We start from the raw sequence: 16,730 nt of genomic DNA on the forward strand, positions 1-16,730 counted from the left end.
TTAACTATCTGATGTAGTTATCCTAAAACCAAACATCAATCAACAGTTCATACAAATGAAATCATTTTTAAAATAATTAATTCAAGAGCACCTTAATAACCGTCTTTTTCGTAGCTTCAGGAGGAACCTCAGCGTCGTATCCTCTATCTTCATCATTTTCCTGTTCAGGACCAAGGGAAGCAGATTCATCTCTGTAGAAGTAAATTGATCTAGGAACACTCGGTAAGGCAAAACTAAAGCATGTAGCAACACATACGGAGCCAAGTGAAATGAAGTTAAGCGAATAATAATCAAGAGCTCCAGTCGTTACCAGTACCTAAAATCAACAGCAACTACACTGTAACAGAAAACGCACACTCAAGAGTATTATCACGTGATCTGATTGGTCGATTGTCAAAGTATATACTAGCTTATTCAGTTAATTTTCTCCACTAGTTTAGTTTGTCAAGAGTGTCTATTCAGTTAGTTAAACACAAATAATATGGGTAACTTATAAGAGTGGAAACAGGTGCTAGTATCAGCAAAAGAACATTAACACCATCCAGCTTTTTGGGAAACTTCATTAATTTTAACAACTACACAAAATAAATTATTTATTCTAATTATTACACTGAAAAAAAAATGCCAAGTGTCGCCAAACGCAAGATAAATTTGAGATTTATTTTGTGTCGTTGGTTCAACAGTAGTAAAATCAACAAAACTTATTTCTAATATAGTTTACTGTTTAATACGAGTCTGCCTGTTCGTTCGATAGGTCAGTTAAGATTATTTTTCTTTTGTTCCATTTATAATGTGTTTAGTCACAAAAATGTAGAAAACGATAAAATAGAACATTATGCTAGATTAAACTAGCAGATATCTAGGCACTGTAGTTAGTATAGCTATAAAGCTTTACAAAGAAAGTACAAGGTTGAAAATACAAATCCAACAAAAATTACTTGCAGGAATCGACTATTGCACTGTACAAAGATCAAATTAACTAAGTCCCCTTTTATTTAATCTTTTACATTTTAGTGTAAAAGCACTTGATGAGTGACTGTATTTTGAAAGACATATTGCCTTAAAACAAGGATATAATTACAGTCACTTTATCTCGTTCGTTATTTTTCGGTGCTTAATACATTTCAAAAGATTAGAAAAATAACGGGGTTTTCTAGAAGCAAACTTAACTAGAATGCCACTGAACTGTACTTAAATACAGCCTCATTCGAACAAACAAGCAAACATTAAATAAACTAGGTTTTATTCCATCAAATGATCCGTACGCTAAAATTAAAACCTGATATTACAGGGTATCTTGTTTTTTTTTTAAGTGTTCCAGTCATTTCCTTTTTGAACGCAATCAATTGAAAATTTGAAAGGTTCAGGTCTAATAATTAGGGCAGAAATGAGAAAAATTTTCTTTCTCCTGAATCAGAAACATCTCGATGATTACTCAAGATAAATGTAATTGGTTGAGATGCAGTATGATTAAGCAATCATTCTTGTCTAAAAGGATAGTAAACATACAAAGCCTAATTACTGAGTATTTAAGGGAGTTGATCTGGTCTTTTCTTACACCAACGGATTTCGGCTATCGATATAGTTACTATATTTTCCAATCATCGAAGTTCGTCCGTGTCAGGAAAGAGAAACAAAGAGAATTGTACCAACCAATATATTTGGTGACCAATATATTGGTAACCAATTTATCAACAATTGTACCAATCAATATAATTGCTAACTGTACCAATCATCGAAATTCGTCCGCATCACAAAATAGGAAATCAAGCCATAATGTCTGTTTTTGATAAAAAGGCAGCAATAGCTCTCTGTTTTTACCATATGAACATTTTTTGAAATCTGAAAAGCACCATTGGAACTTTCCAAAATATTATTTAATCTAAAGAATAGAAAACCTTAAGATTGTGTGGGTAAATAGACATTTCCAAAGTAAAAATGTAAGATTAGTCTAGTATTGTTGATTTTGTCAGATAACAAATGAACTTAAGTTGTAACTAAACTCCTTAATTTAATAGTAAACATTATCAAGAATTATCGTACTGGAAAAAATCCCAATGTTTACGAAGTGTTTTCGTATGACCCAACAAAGGAATGTAGTCAAGCACTGTAGTCAAGTCCACAGAACTTTCCGTTTTAATGAGTATTATAGTCTAAATGCTAAAATAATGCAACATTTTGACGGAATCGCATTAATACTATTCATCCTAAAACATTCCAAATCCTAATTACATCAAACGTAGCTTTGTCACGCCTTTCATGGCAACGACTTATGTTCATCTTCTATGTTTTTACATAGAAAGTAAGTATTTCTGTCACTTATTTTCAGACTCTGAAGGGACACTCCGATTTGGGCCACTGGAGACCCTTCACCCTCCCAATATATTTCTTTATACGCAGTGGCGGATCGAGGTGGGGGCGCGCGCCCCCCTAACGTAGTGGTGGATTTGGGGATAATATCATGTTGCCATATTAAATATCACATTTTTCGTAAAGGGTGAACAGCTTTTCATTTTTTTATGGCGGGGTGGTTTCTATAACTTACTGTTTTTGTATCAATATTTTCCATCATTTTAATTTCAACAGATTTATTACAACTTTAACCCTCAGTAGATTTTTGTTTAATTTACGACCATTTCCACAACCTACCTACAGCGTATAATCGTTGAAGTTCCCATTAAATTGTTGGCATTTCTTTGTTCGCAAGTTTATCGGAGTAAAACATTTTGCGCCCCCTGCTAAAAAGTGTCTAACAATCCTGTAGGATTGTTAGATCATCCTGTAGGATCAAATATTTATTAATAAAACATTATTCAATAAGCAGTCAATTAGTCTAGAATTCAGAAACAAAATAAATATGAAGTAATTCAATACAGGTTATACCTAGTACTAGAACCTCACCTACTACTTATGTAAAAATCGGAAGAACTTAATCCTTCATTATAGTTTTATCCATTATTAGGTACACACCTGATTCTAACACAAGAGAGGTATTTAAAACTTCATTAATCAATGGATGTCATTCCTTCTAAGGCTAAATGATGCTTTTACACAATATAATACGTTAACTACTTTGTCTAGCATAGCTCCGCATAGGAGGAGAGATATGGGAATTTATGCTAATTGAACCGAAGAATAATTCTCCCCTTAAAAAGTGGATCCTATTCATTTTTCCCTGTTTCCGCACATGTCACAAGCGATATCTAAGGATTTTCATGACGTAACTAGTCGTGAAACTGATAGTCATATTTGAAGCACGTAACTCAAGATAAATAATACGTGGTGCGTTTTGATTTTTTAAAATTAGTTAGTTTAACACTGCATAGCCTTAAAACCAAGATATACTGGGCAAATAGGTATTAATGAAAGGGAGGGAGGATAGCTGCTTCGCGTTTGGATCCTTTTTGAAATCTCATTATTTTAAGTTTTTTCAATAATTTCAAAAATTTGTGAAATACTCTAAGGCTTTTGTGCGTTTATTTTCAAATTGAGCCCCCCCCCCCCCCCAAAAAAAAAAAATCCGATTACATGTCTATCTAACATATTCCAGATCAAGGTGACTTTTTATTACTAGCTCACTTTTGTACATTTTACCATTTCGGTTTTTGCCTTTTAAAAGTGCTAACGCTCAAAAAAGAGAAAAACAATAGTAAAAAACCATTAGTTATTGTAAGCAGTACCTGAGCAAGTATCCCTGCACCAAACCTACCAGCAAGAAGAGCGGCTTGTACCAACCCCGTTAGCTTTTCGAATGTCATCGGCAGATCTTGAGCATAAATATATGTACTGTAGGCTACTTCTGTAGAGGAGGCAATGGCATAAAAGAACTCAACTGCCTGAAATGAAAAGATGAGGGTAAAATATCAAAATGACAATGCATTTACCAACAAGCAAATTTTCTTTTAGAATAACATTCAAACATAACATTGAGAAAAGTCAAATCCAATCGGAGAAAACAAAATTAACAACATTAAAAGCTATACTTATACACACAGGATATCCCATTTGTCTTTTTTATGCTAAGATCTAAACAACTGAAAAAGATTTTTTTTTGCACATGATCAATAGCCTAAAGAGTAAGCTTCAAATATCAGATGATAATCCCTATAAATCTTTCTATAGTAAGGTAGTTGAGCATTCCAAAAAAATAAAGTAAATTGTTAAGTCCCATTCAAAGATTACAGAAACAAAAAAAAATCAATAGAAACTAAACCTTTGGTGCTAAGGCAACGTGAAAAGCTGCATAAACTGTGACCTATACCAAACGATCATTGAATTGGCCTGTGGACAAACATCACTCTCAAAACCATCTAAAGGCCAAAAAACCTAGCTGCTAATCCCTGCCAAACTGATTTAATATCCAATAAGCCATTTTTATGAAAGCGCACGACAAAAATGTAGCCCTTCCCTTACTGAGGTTCGATCATGTATGGACACCCAAAACCATAACTGTATCTTTAGGCTGCGCTTTGATGAATAAGTTTCGGTCCATAGTAATTATGCTGATTACAATATAATCTGATATAGATCCTTGTCCTATCTTCCCATCTTCAGCTGATGTTGGATCAGGTGCAGACCACGAGATGTCATGGCTACTAGCAAAGCTCTTACTTCCCACTCTTGGATATAATTTTCCCTTTTGGCAAGTGCAGTCATAATTTTTTTTTTTGCAATCTCCCCTATTCCTCCATTACAAAGTTCGAACTAATCCTTGTTTTTTAAACTCAATTCTGAATTAAGACATTAACTATTACTTAAGACTAAGCAAGGTTGAGATCCAACAATCCCTTTATTCGATATCTTAATGAGCGGAATGAAGAAACACCTCATCTCTTTTACCCCTCCTTGCGCTGAAGTCAGACGGTCTTCAGACTCAAAGAAAAATAAAACAAGGACTTTCTATCAAGTGTTTCCTATTTTGGATGAGGTTGAACAGACGGGTAAATGTCCTAATGACAAAAATTTAGGGACTCCTAAAGAGTTCGGATCCTGTTCAGACTAACAAAAGGCAAAATGTCGAAACCAGCTCTGGTTTTCGACCAAATTTTGTTGAAACCTTACAGTCAGTTCTGTTGGATGTCATAATCACAAGCAATCAGCCGTCCCTTCCCCCCCCCCTTTTTTTTGCAGATGTAGAATCAAAAGAAGCACAATTAGTACATTGGCTTTTACTTCTCATAAGTTTCATTTAACTCTGGAAATTTGTTCTGGTATATGTTTCAATGACAAGAACAGAGGAATTCCCTTCCCAACAAAGGTCATATTTGGGCCCAACAAAAGGCAAGACTAGGGAAACTAGCCTAGTTTTGCCTGTCACCAAGCTTGGTTGGGACCCGAAAACCTTTTCTAGTAAATATATGATGATAAGAGATAATAGGAGCCCCCATCTCTCACGGTGGCCTGGTGGGTCAAGAACCCCAAACCAACACTAGAAGACTAGTTCTTATTAAGCACTGATGCAAAAAAAAAATAAGAGAGGGGAAGAAAACAAACTTTGCAATTATTGGTATACCAGAGTCCTCAACAATTTTGGATTCTGCACAAGCAATCAACTTAACAGAAGAAAATAATCTTAGAGCCATCCTAACAATGAATGGTATTGTTGAAGCCGTCCGAGTTGGTAGACCAAAAGATGAGTCGTCACCTCGCAAACTGCATGTGAAATTAAGCAAAGAGTCCTCTGAAACTAAAAGGAAGCGTCAAATCATCGTCAAATCAGTACTGTACCTCCGAACAGCTAGCGATGAGTACACCCAAGCCAAGGTTTACATAAATCCGGACCCAACTTCCATGCAGAGAGGAGCCCTAGCAGAAATTTGTCTGTGGAAAGGAAAATGGTCAGAACCAACTTTACTTTCAACAAAACCACGAAAGGACTGCAAAACAACAGGTAGAGCTCAAGAAAGAAAAGGACTAGAGCAATCGAGAGAGAAAAAGGGCATAAAAAAATATTATATCTAAATGCAGACTCCCTTTCGAATAAACTTGAGGAGCTGAAGCATATAATTTCTCTTGAAACCCCGCATATTGTTGGAATTGTAGTATTTAAATCCAAAAAAAGCCGTCACCCAACCGCACTTCCCAAAATTTTCAATTCCAGCCTACACAAATCACTCTATAAATCTTGAAGATAAAAATGGTAGAGGAATATTATGCTACACTCTTGAAAATTGTAACATAGCTATTGTCGATGTAAAAACAAATGGATTAAATATTATATGGCTACAGCTAACCCAGAGAAATCTAAAAACGATAAACATTGGAACCTATGTACAGAAGTCCTTCAAGCACCCTTGAAAATGAAGACCTTCTCTCACAAATTTATGAGCATTGCAGACCAAATACTACTAGCATTATACGGGAGATTTCAACTACCCAAGAATCACTTGGGTCACCATCCCAAAAGAGAATTCTAAAAGTAATAAGTGACAACTATCTAGACTAGCTTGTATAGCAGCCAGCTCAAATTCGGGGAAAAGATAAACCAACAACACTGTGCAACAATCGCTCAGAAATTGAAATAGTTAGAGTTGAGGCACCTCTGGGCAAGTGGGACCATGCTACTATCACTATTGAATTGAAATCTGAAACAAAACAGAAATACGTCAATGAAAATAAAGCAGCTCAAAGAGCAAACAAGTCACCAAAATAAAAAAAAATCTCAAGGTTTTTTGGAATTATATAAGTTCCAAACGACATAACCAACCTAGCATCCCAGCTCCCTTTATCTGGAAAAATATTGGAGGACCCCACCGAAAAAGCCAATCTATTTAGTTATCACTTTGCATCCGTTTTTACACCATAGTCAGATTATAGAAGTGAAGGTGGACGAATAGAGGAAGAAAATATTTGCTTCTCAGTGATAGATTTCGATAAAGAGTACATCTATCAAAAACTTAAAAAGCTAAACACAAATAAATCTGAAGGTTCAGACGACGTACGCCCTCGCATTCTTCGCATTCTAAGAAACTTCGGGATTGCGGGCAAAGCACTTGACTGGATCACAAATTTTCTGGAAGACAGAACTCACAGGGCGAAAGCAGATTGCCACATTAGCACAGCTGTGACAAAAGTGTCTAGCGGTATTCCGCAAGGCGTCAGCGGACCCCTACTTTCCAGTCTGTTTGCAAACGACCTGCCTGAGAATATTAGCTCAGACATCACACTCTATTCTGGCGATACAAAGCTTTTTAGACCTATCAAATGCCCAAATCTTATGCAAGAACTGCAGACCGACTTGAACAAGATAGTCGATTGGTTGAGGACGCAGGAAATGGAGGATATCCCAAATAAAAGTTCCCACCTCTGCCTTGGACCAGAGAATTTCAAGTCAACCTATAGCTTTAACACCAGTCTAATACCAAAAACTTCTTTTGAACGGGACTTCAGAGTAATAATATATAGTCATGTAAAATTCATCAGCCACAACGAATCCATCATAAGCAAAGCTTCGGAAATAGTTGGACTTATTCGTAGAAACTTCACCCAAAACGATCCAAAGCTTTTTTCAACTCTATTCAAGTCTCTTGATTGGCCTATCATGGTCATACGACAATAAGACCTCACATTCAAAAATAAATTGATGTACTTGAGAAGATTCAGCGAGGAGGAACAAACCCATACCAAAACTAAGAGGCCTCTCCTACTGTGAACGATTCGAAAAGCTGTCACTTCCTTACATCTCCCATAGACTCCGCCGAGGTGTTTTTATTGAAACTTTTAAGCTATGTCCCAAGTACTACAATAACATTGGACCAGAGGAAATACTCTTCTTCGACACAAACAATATGCGAGGATACAACTTTAAGCTAAAACAAAACACTTTCAATAAAGTGTTTTTAAAACACTTTTTTGGTAAATTCTAATAAGGCGGCAAAACAAGCGTATTGGGAATGGTGGGCGCTTGGTAAACCTAGAGACTCGCATCCAGCTTTTTTGCTAATGAAAAAGAGAAAGGCCGAATTCCAAGCAGAGCTCTGCCGTCATAATAACCTGATCATGGAAGAAGCTTCTTCAGACGTTGATAACAACAATGACAAGAATCTCCTTTGGAAAGCCCTCCGAGGCAATAGGTGGACTAACACGCCTCATATTAATTCCACACCATCGGTAAAAGAGTGGGAAAATTATTTTTCTAAGTTGGCGACTTCACATGATTCTAACAGTGTTGTGTTACAATTAGATGGAAGGTTGAAGAATTGTTCAACTGATTACAGGATATCTGAGGATATGTTACGTAAAGCTATCAAAACGTTATAGGCGCAGTCGGCTAAGGATCATGATGGCGTATTTTCTAATCACCTCGAACTTGCTCCTTCTTCTTTTCTTATTAGTCTACTGGCATTTTTAACCTTTTACTTACTACTGGTTTACTACCATCGTCATTCTATATTGGCATAGTTACGCCTATTCCTAAGAGCAGGAACAAAGACTTGTCATCTTGTAGTTCCCGGAGGCTAATTACTAGGGGTTCTATGATTGAGATAGTGTTTGAGTTGTGTTTGAAGGATCTTTTTGAAATTCACGACGTTGGTTCTAATCAAGTTGGTTTCAAGAGAGGTTTGGGATGTGACCACTTCCATGCATCTTTCAGCAAAGTTATTGAAGAAGTGAGATTTTCTTGTCGACCGCTATACGCCCTCTTGGTTGATATCAAAGGGCCCTTTGATAACATTTCTCATGAATCTGCACTGCTCGCTTTAATCCATGCTGGATTACCCCTAGCTGTCGTTCGAGTCCTTCGCTCTTGGTATTCTGGATTAAAGATCCGTATTTGTCCGAGTTCGTCTTCATCTCAGTCCAAATTAATTAAAGTGGGTAGAGGAACTAGACAAGGAGGAATTATTTCTCCTTATATATTCAATTCGTGTTTAGCTACTGCCCTTAATTCTCTTTCTTGCTCTTTTGTTTCATTATCTCGAAATCTGTCTTACATTGCATATGCTGATGACATTATCCTTCTAAGCCGGTCCAAGTCTAGTCTTGTTTCTAATTTTAATATTTTAATTAATTGTTTAAAAGATTTCAGGCTTTGTATCAGTTTTTAAAATGTCAATTTTTTGTTGTAAATTGTTTAGAGGATAATGTCAGGGCGACTCTCGATTGCGGCAATGGTGCTATTTTCCAGTCGTCACCAATAGTCACTTATTTGGGATTACCTTATGCTGCTTCAAAAAGAGATTTTAAACCAGTCCTGGTTCAGCACGTTCAGATGAAACTCCGCAATACATTTGGTCTTTAATTCGTTTTCGGTGTCTTTACTGTCGGGACGTCCTTGGTCGTATGTATAGCGCTGTTGCTCTGCCTCACGTATTGTTCCCATCCCCCCTCTTCCGTAATTTCCACCATTCTGATCTTTCGCCCATTAAAGTTTCCTACTTTAAATTTTGTAAATTTTTACTTGGTTTCCCCCTTTCTTTTAGTAACACTGAGATTGTTTTAAAGCTGAAAGTGAAGAATCCCGTAGTTGGTATAAAAAGAAAATATAAAATGTTTCAAGACAGGGCGAAAAATTATCCTTTAAGGTCACGATTTATTTCCGTTTTTTAGTAATAGTTTTGGCTCTTTATGATTTATAGGTTAAATTATTTAGCAAGTGTTTTTGCATCTTTTTTTTCTTTTTTAAGTGTTTCATCAATATTTGATATTTTTTACTGTAAGCGTTATTATTTGTCTTTTCTTTATATTTATATTGTAGCCTACTCCTCATTTTTTGGAGTGAAATGAAGAAAGTAAAAATAAAATAAAAGAAGTTGGAAGGTGGGCCTTTTCAAACCGAGTAGTCAAGGAATGCAACAACCAACAATCAGTTGTTACTTTTGAACAAGTTTGGGTGATTTTCGACAACCCTTCTAGCTATCGTTTTGATGACATGAATTTGGGGACTTCTCTTTTTCTCTCCGAAACAGCCCGTTCTGGTAAATGCTGTCACCATAAGAACTCCCAAGAAAGTGCTTACGACAATTAAACAGGGTTTTAATCCCCCACCTAAAAAAGGATGACTAACACAAGAGCTCTTATCCCGTTAAGTTTTAGTGACATTCCATAACGTATCTTGTACGTGTCCTAATAACAATAATTTCAGTCTTCCCACCAACATCACCTGGTGCATGATGGCCCTTTTTGGTAGATATGCTGAATTAAACACTTCAGGGGTTGAACTCTTCTCTCCTTATCACCCCCACAAAAGTCATACTTCGCACAGAAACACGAAAAGTGTAACTAAGACGCTTACTTTTACTCTCCAACAAGTTTAGTTTACATCCAACAACCTCTTCTCTTAGATATCTGAAGTGAAAAACTTCATGCAGCCGTTCCCCTTTTTTGTCTTTGGACAGAGATTGAACCAGTTCTGATCCCTAAAATGCACCACTAGAGCACTAGTTATGACTTACCACTGTGAAAACTGCGATTAACCTCCCATTTAGTGCTGTTGTGATGTAACAGCCACTTCTGAACGTCAAAAGTCCACAATTCCCCTCTTCTTCCATATCTATGTGTCAAATGACACCTGCACTTTTTATATTTAGTTCTGAGCTTCTAATATTTACAGATTTTCAATAAAAAAAAATAGATCAAAATCAAAAATTCAATATAAAAACAAATCGCCATAGAAGATTTTCAGATTGGCCTTTCAAGAATCATTTCCTAGAAATCAAAAAGATATACAGTGGTGATTATATTACACACTGGTAATCCAACATTACAATACCCCTAAGAAGTTTATTTTCGAAGCTAAAGACAGTTTCAGTTTATTTTTTATGTTTATACTATTTGATAGTCTAGGGAAAAACTGATTCCATTTGTTTTATTTTCTCGAAAAATCACTAGAGTAATAGATGAAAGGCTCATGGCTCTTTACTTAGAAAACACTATAGGCTACACCTCAACCCTTTCCCTGTAAGACACTAAACCACTCACCATTCCAAGCTTGCTGCACAATATTATGATTTTGGCTTTGGAGAAGATGTCAAATTGTTGCCTATAATATAATCCCTGGATTTGCAGATCAGAAAAAGGGGATGCCCAACACACAGGAAGAGCCCTTGCCACTTGATTGAAGGCTCTCTGGATCTAACTTGCCTATTGCAAAGATATAACTGTTTACTAGAAAAGGTTGACTAAACAGCTTTTCCGACCCAAGGCCCTTTGTAGTCAAGAAACGATGTAAATTGATAGATTAGAAAAAGCGGATATTGACACCTTAAGTCATGTTCATGCGTCTAAGATCCTGCATACAATTCATTGCATTAGTTGACGCCACCCTACCACAACATCTCTTGCAAATACCAAGAATTGCAGAAACAAATGATTTTGTAGTTTTGATTCAGTTCACTTGCTGCATGTCCACTTAAAAAACCACAGAAGATGGTATACCAATCTTGTAAGAAAGAAACTTCAACTCTATAGATAAATAATCATTATAATATATGAAAATAATTACACTTTTTAAGATTACAAAGAATGGAATGAAATATTTTGTCACGTCAGATAAAATAACGAAATTTGTCCAATAATATAAAAACAAACGTATGTGACAAAATATTACAGAGCCTAAAAAGGCCCCTAGCAAAATTAGGATATAATTTACAAGAAGAAATACAAATTAGGCTGCCACAAACTAGTTCATTCAATAAAAATAGCCATCAGACTCTGACTTCAGGAATATAGCCTTTAGACTTCAGGGTTCAACAATATAAACATTAATTTTTTCACTTTGTTCTGCATCACCATCTTTACTTAATATTACTTTAAAAAAACATAATGTAAAAGACAAAAATCAGGATGAACATGAAATCAGGATGACCGAAGACGAAATAAGGATGAGCCCTCATATTATGCGCAGAAATTAGGAGTTCTTTTGTTTTTGATGTGTTAAAACTGACAAGCCATGCATCTGCCCACGCCTAAATTTTCTCTAAGTCAGCCTTAAGCTCCTTGTAGGGTTGATTGGGTTTTCCGTCCTTTGTAATTGATGTCTTTGTCCTTGTATCATCGAAATTCGCGTAAGCCCGTATACTTTCTTTGGCATTACAAAAGTGATCATACCAGCCTGCAGGCAAAGAGATTCCACCCCAGAGATCATACCAAAAATCTTCAAGGGATACCGTTGCCTAAAATTTGCTTTTATTGTTTCAAAGCATCTCCAGAAGAAAAAACTAGTGCAGCATTTCTCTAAATTTGGGCTGTTGGTGCGCATGATAGAGATCATGGCTTGCTTCAGTTTACAACTCTTGGTAGTTTAGGGCTGAATCTTTACAGTTTAGGGCTGAAATATCCATGTTTCCTATACTTTTAAGTACTTGTAATTTCCTCCATGGACACTCTAAAACTTAAAGGGGCATATACTACCAAAACCCCAACCTCTTTTCAAAAACATGAAGGCTCACCAGCTATTTCAATCAATTACTATTTTTTACCCAAATGTTGATGAAAAGTGATTGAAAAAAAATGTTTATCATCGTTTAGTACCCATCCCCCATCCATGATTTGTTTTCTCCTGGAGGATCCTTGAGCACTTCAAAGGGGGTAAATTTCCTCTATCTTCTTTGCCCCCCCCCCACCCTTCAAGTAAAAGAGTAAACAAACTAACCAATTATTTCCAGCAAGAACACTTAGTTAACATCAAACACTACTTTTCAAAGGTCCCTTCAGACAAGTTATGGCTAAATACATGCATCTAGTGGTTATTTCAAACCACCTGGAAATTTTGTATATCTCCAGTCTCTAAAATTTTGACTGTGTTCATTATTAATCATAGCTTGCTTCCACCTTTTTGTATTGACAGTATTCAACATTCTCAATTTCAATATTTTGAGCAGAAAATCTGTATTTTCCTAAGACCATCTGTTTTTATCGCTTAGAATCTTTGGTTAATTTGAATTTATATATATCCAATCCCTAAAATCTTGACTGTGTTCATTAATAATCATAGCTTGCTTCCACCTCTTTGTATTGACAGCACTCAACATTCTCAATTTCATTATTTTGAGCAAAATCTGTATTTTCCTAAGACTAGCTGTTTTTTATTCTTTAAAATTTTTGGTTACTTTTAAGAAATAAATTCATCGTATCTAATTCTTCATTGGCTTCATGTAAGGCCATGCTTACTGAGCCCTTGAACATAAAAAAATATTTAAATCACCAACATGTAATGACAGAAAATACCAAAGCAGAAATAATAGAAAAAGAAATAAAGGTACCTGGAAAGCTCCAACAGTCTGACCCAATATCAGAAGAATCCAAGTAATTATATATGCAAATCCCTCTAAAATAATAACAGGTTTATATCTCAGAAAATCTGTCAGAAGAAAAACAGCTATCAGAAGGAGTAAATATGAGTAAGTCCAAACAGGAAATATGTCTTGATAAACCTAAAATAGGACTAGGTATAAGGATCAGACAACCAAGTAACTTTAGTTTCTAATTTTTTTATCACAGGATATTGGTTCTAGCCTAACTCAAACTATAACACAAAAGGAAATATATCTTAGTAAACCTAAAATGAGATTAGGCCTATAAGAATTTAAAATTGACAATGGACTGTTAGACTGCCTGGAATGGGAGGTAAAAAAGGCTTGCCTACCTATGGTCTTAGGCAGGTTGAACCAAGAATTTAGAATTGACACATGAACATTAATTTGTATGGAATGACAGGCAAACAAGCGTCTAAAGTCAAATTGCGCCCATCTGCAATGAGTGTCAGGAAAGGCGATTGATTCAATTCATAAGCTTAGACAATTGCAGTAATAAAAACTTAATTCAATGTTAGTTGGCCAACAAGTTGACTGGAATTGCAAGGGGAATAAGTATCCAAAGCCTAAAAGGGTCTGTCTGCCTGGAGTGTTAGGCAAGTGAACCCATTTATAAGCTAAGACAGTTGAGCTAACATAAATAAGTTAAATATTGCTGGACCAATATTTAGTTGACTGTTTGTGTCTTGTGCTTGACTGTCTAGGATTGTCACAAGCTAAGGTAGTTTTAGCAACAAAAGGAGTTTTGCCTCGTTTACCACAAGCGACTTGCAATCAAGCTACATGCAGTCAAGCTTGAAGAGAAATCCCTACTCTGGATTCTTGATCTTCTTCACCTGTGATCTCAATGTGTTCAACTGTTTGCTGGCTCTGGTAACTAGTGTTGGGGCAATAATTTGATTAAACAATATATATATATATATATATTTTTATTTTTGATATTTGATATTTTTGATCAGTTTTTTACTCTAGATTAACTTTAGGTTTTGGCAAAATTCAATGACAAATTTCTAATTAAAGATTATTTTGTGCAATTTTTTTCTAAATTTTGAACAAAATACAAAAAAAACTTCTATTACATGAATGAATATTACAAGAGCCATGATTTGGAATGACTCAGGCTCAGGGTAAAGAAAAATAAGCTACTGGCTTTTTCAGCTATTCAAATGAGCAACATGTCAATATTTTCCCTGAGAATTGGTTCAGCCTTTCAGTGATTAAATTAAAAATCAATTTTTTTTAAACTGAAAGTAAGGAGCAATACTAAGACTTAAAAGAACAGAAATTGTCCCATATATTAGGGTGATATCCCAACCTCAATACCTTTCTGTTCATTCCAAAGTTCTTTTTTGTATTTTAATAATGTCTTTACTCTAATTAGACAGTTGTGTTTCAGGAGTTGTTCTTAAATAATTGGGACAAAAAAGTTAAAATTAGCATAAACAGCAAGGTATTGAGGAGGGTGATTTTGCCTCATATATGAGATAATTTTGTTTGTTTTAATATTGATTCTTACTTTTAGTTGAAAAAAAACTAGTTTTTTTCCTTTAACTTCTTATTGCTTTTTAAATTAAAATAATTCTAGAAAATCTACCTTTTTGCTCCATGGGAAATCCCCCAAGAAAATTCCTTCTTAGAAAGTTCCTTCTGCATATGATATCCCATCCCCAGACAATTCCATCCCTCCTAAAAATTCCCCCAAAAAAACTCCTTGTGGACAATTCCACCTGGAAAATTATTTTTAAGCCTTCTTTCATTTGAAAAAAGACTTGTTTTTCTTTTAATTTCAAATCGTTTTTCAAATCAGGCCAGAAATCTTCCCTTCATGGAAAGTTTTTCCAGGAAATTATCCCCTCCCAATGTCTCAATGGAAAGTTTCTCCCATATGAAATTCCCCCATGGAGAATCCTTCATATATATAATCCCCCAGACAATCTCAAATCCTCTGAAAATTTTCCCAGGGCAATTTTACCCAAATTTCTCCATGTGTACAATTGAATTGGCAAAGAGAAAGTAAATTAAATAAAAAGAATTTTGTATAAGGATTCAGATAAATTCTCCTGTCCTTGTGTATAGTTTCCCTTTAAAATTTCTTCCCAAGAATTTCACCATAGGAAATTCTTCCCTTGTACCCCCCCCCAGAACATATCCATGACATAACATTCACTCTCCCCCAAATATGTATATTTACTTCCCAATATCAAATACTATATGTAAACACTAGACAAATCTAATAATTTACAGCCCTTTTCTCCATGGACTTTCAGGGTTGTGTCATCCCTAGAGACATGACACTAGACCTTTCAACTATGCTGATCAAAATGGCTATCTCAAAATCTAAATCAGATGACTTTGGGGGAAAAGGAGCATGGGAGGGAGGGGGAAATCTAGTTGCCCTCTTATTATTTTGGTCACAAAATGGGGAACTAGAACTGTGATTTCTGTTTGAACAACCACTCTCTTGATCTTATATGATAATTGGTTCTATACAATAGCCCTGGCAAAGAAAAAAACAACACACACACACACAAAATAGAACAAATAAAGACACATCCATGATCTTTCTTCTGGCAAAAACAACAAAATTTCACATTTTTACAGATGGAAGCTAGAAAACCTTATGGCATGATTTTCTGATATGCCAAATATGATGGTGTGATTTTTATTAAAATGCATTGTCTTTTTAGGGCTGTTCCCACCCTTTCTAAGAAATCATAGAAATTTTCTCAGGTTTGTAGCTTTTGATGGGTACAAGAAACTTGTTGAATTTGATATATCTGGAGTCAGCATAAAAATCCAACTCATTTGATATATCTATTGTTATAAAAATTCTATGTTTTTGAGTTTATATTGCTATTCAGCCAAATTGCTCCTTACTTACAGTTTGTTACCATGAACTGTTTGATTAACTTATAAGGTTTGAAATCCACTCTCAGAAAAGGTATATGTGGCAGGCATGGATATTAATTTTATGACAACTTCATATAGGTATTTCTTAGACCCATATTACAAGACTTCCATGACTTTAGAGAATCAGTTTTTCTTGGAACTAAAGATTCCCAACTGAAAATCTACAGAACCATGACAGATACAGCTGCTGATAAAGCTTACCTGATATTGACTACTAAAACTTTGTCTTGTGCTCTCTACAAACTGGCTTGATTCTGTAGTGGCTGAATCACAGGGACTATCACAGCACTTGCATCTACTGATACAGATTGCAGAAAGGGTTAATGTTTCTTGCTATTTTACTCTCAAATTGGAGAAAATTGCTAGGGGTAATATACAGTTTCAAAAAATACAGTTTGAGGCATGTGGTAATTTTAACAAGTGTGATCTTAACAAGGCCTATAAGCCTAGGAGGTATTTTATCTGTCCAAGCTTTTTGGGGGTTCTCAGCAACATTTAAGAGCCTACCCTTACTAAACATGGGCTAGTTTGAGAATGGGCTACACCATCTTATGGATACAACTGTGT

The 16,730-nt window shown here is 35.4% G+C and overlaps 1 protein-coding gene across 1 annotated transcript in view; it reads right to left on the reverse strand.

Moving 5' to 3' along the window:
• Positions 1–16,730, reverse strand: part of LOC136042933 (thiamine transporter 1-like) — a 43,851-nt gene that overhangs the window by 25,152 nt on the left and 1,969 nt on the right. Inside the window, exons 2-4 of the mRNA XM_065727849.1 lie at positions 13,203–13,373; positions 3,681–3,836; positions 92–316 (exon numbers count right to left, since the gene is read on the reverse strand). Coding sequence (XP_065583921.1) covers positions 92–316; positions 3,681–3,836; positions 13,203–13,373 — 552 coding nt within the window. The remainder of the gene's footprint in view (positions 1–91; positions 317–3,680; positions 3,837–13,202; positions 13,374–16,730) is intronic.

The sequence above is a fragment of the Artemia franciscana genome, chromosome 2 (genome assembly GCF_032884065.1).
Source record: "Artemia franciscana chromosome 2, ASM3288406v1, whole genome shotgun sequence".
In the NCBI taxonomy this organism is placed as follows: domain Eukaryota; kingdom Metazoa; phylum Arthropoda; class Branchiopoda; order Anostraca; family Artemiidae; genus Artemia; species Artemia franciscana.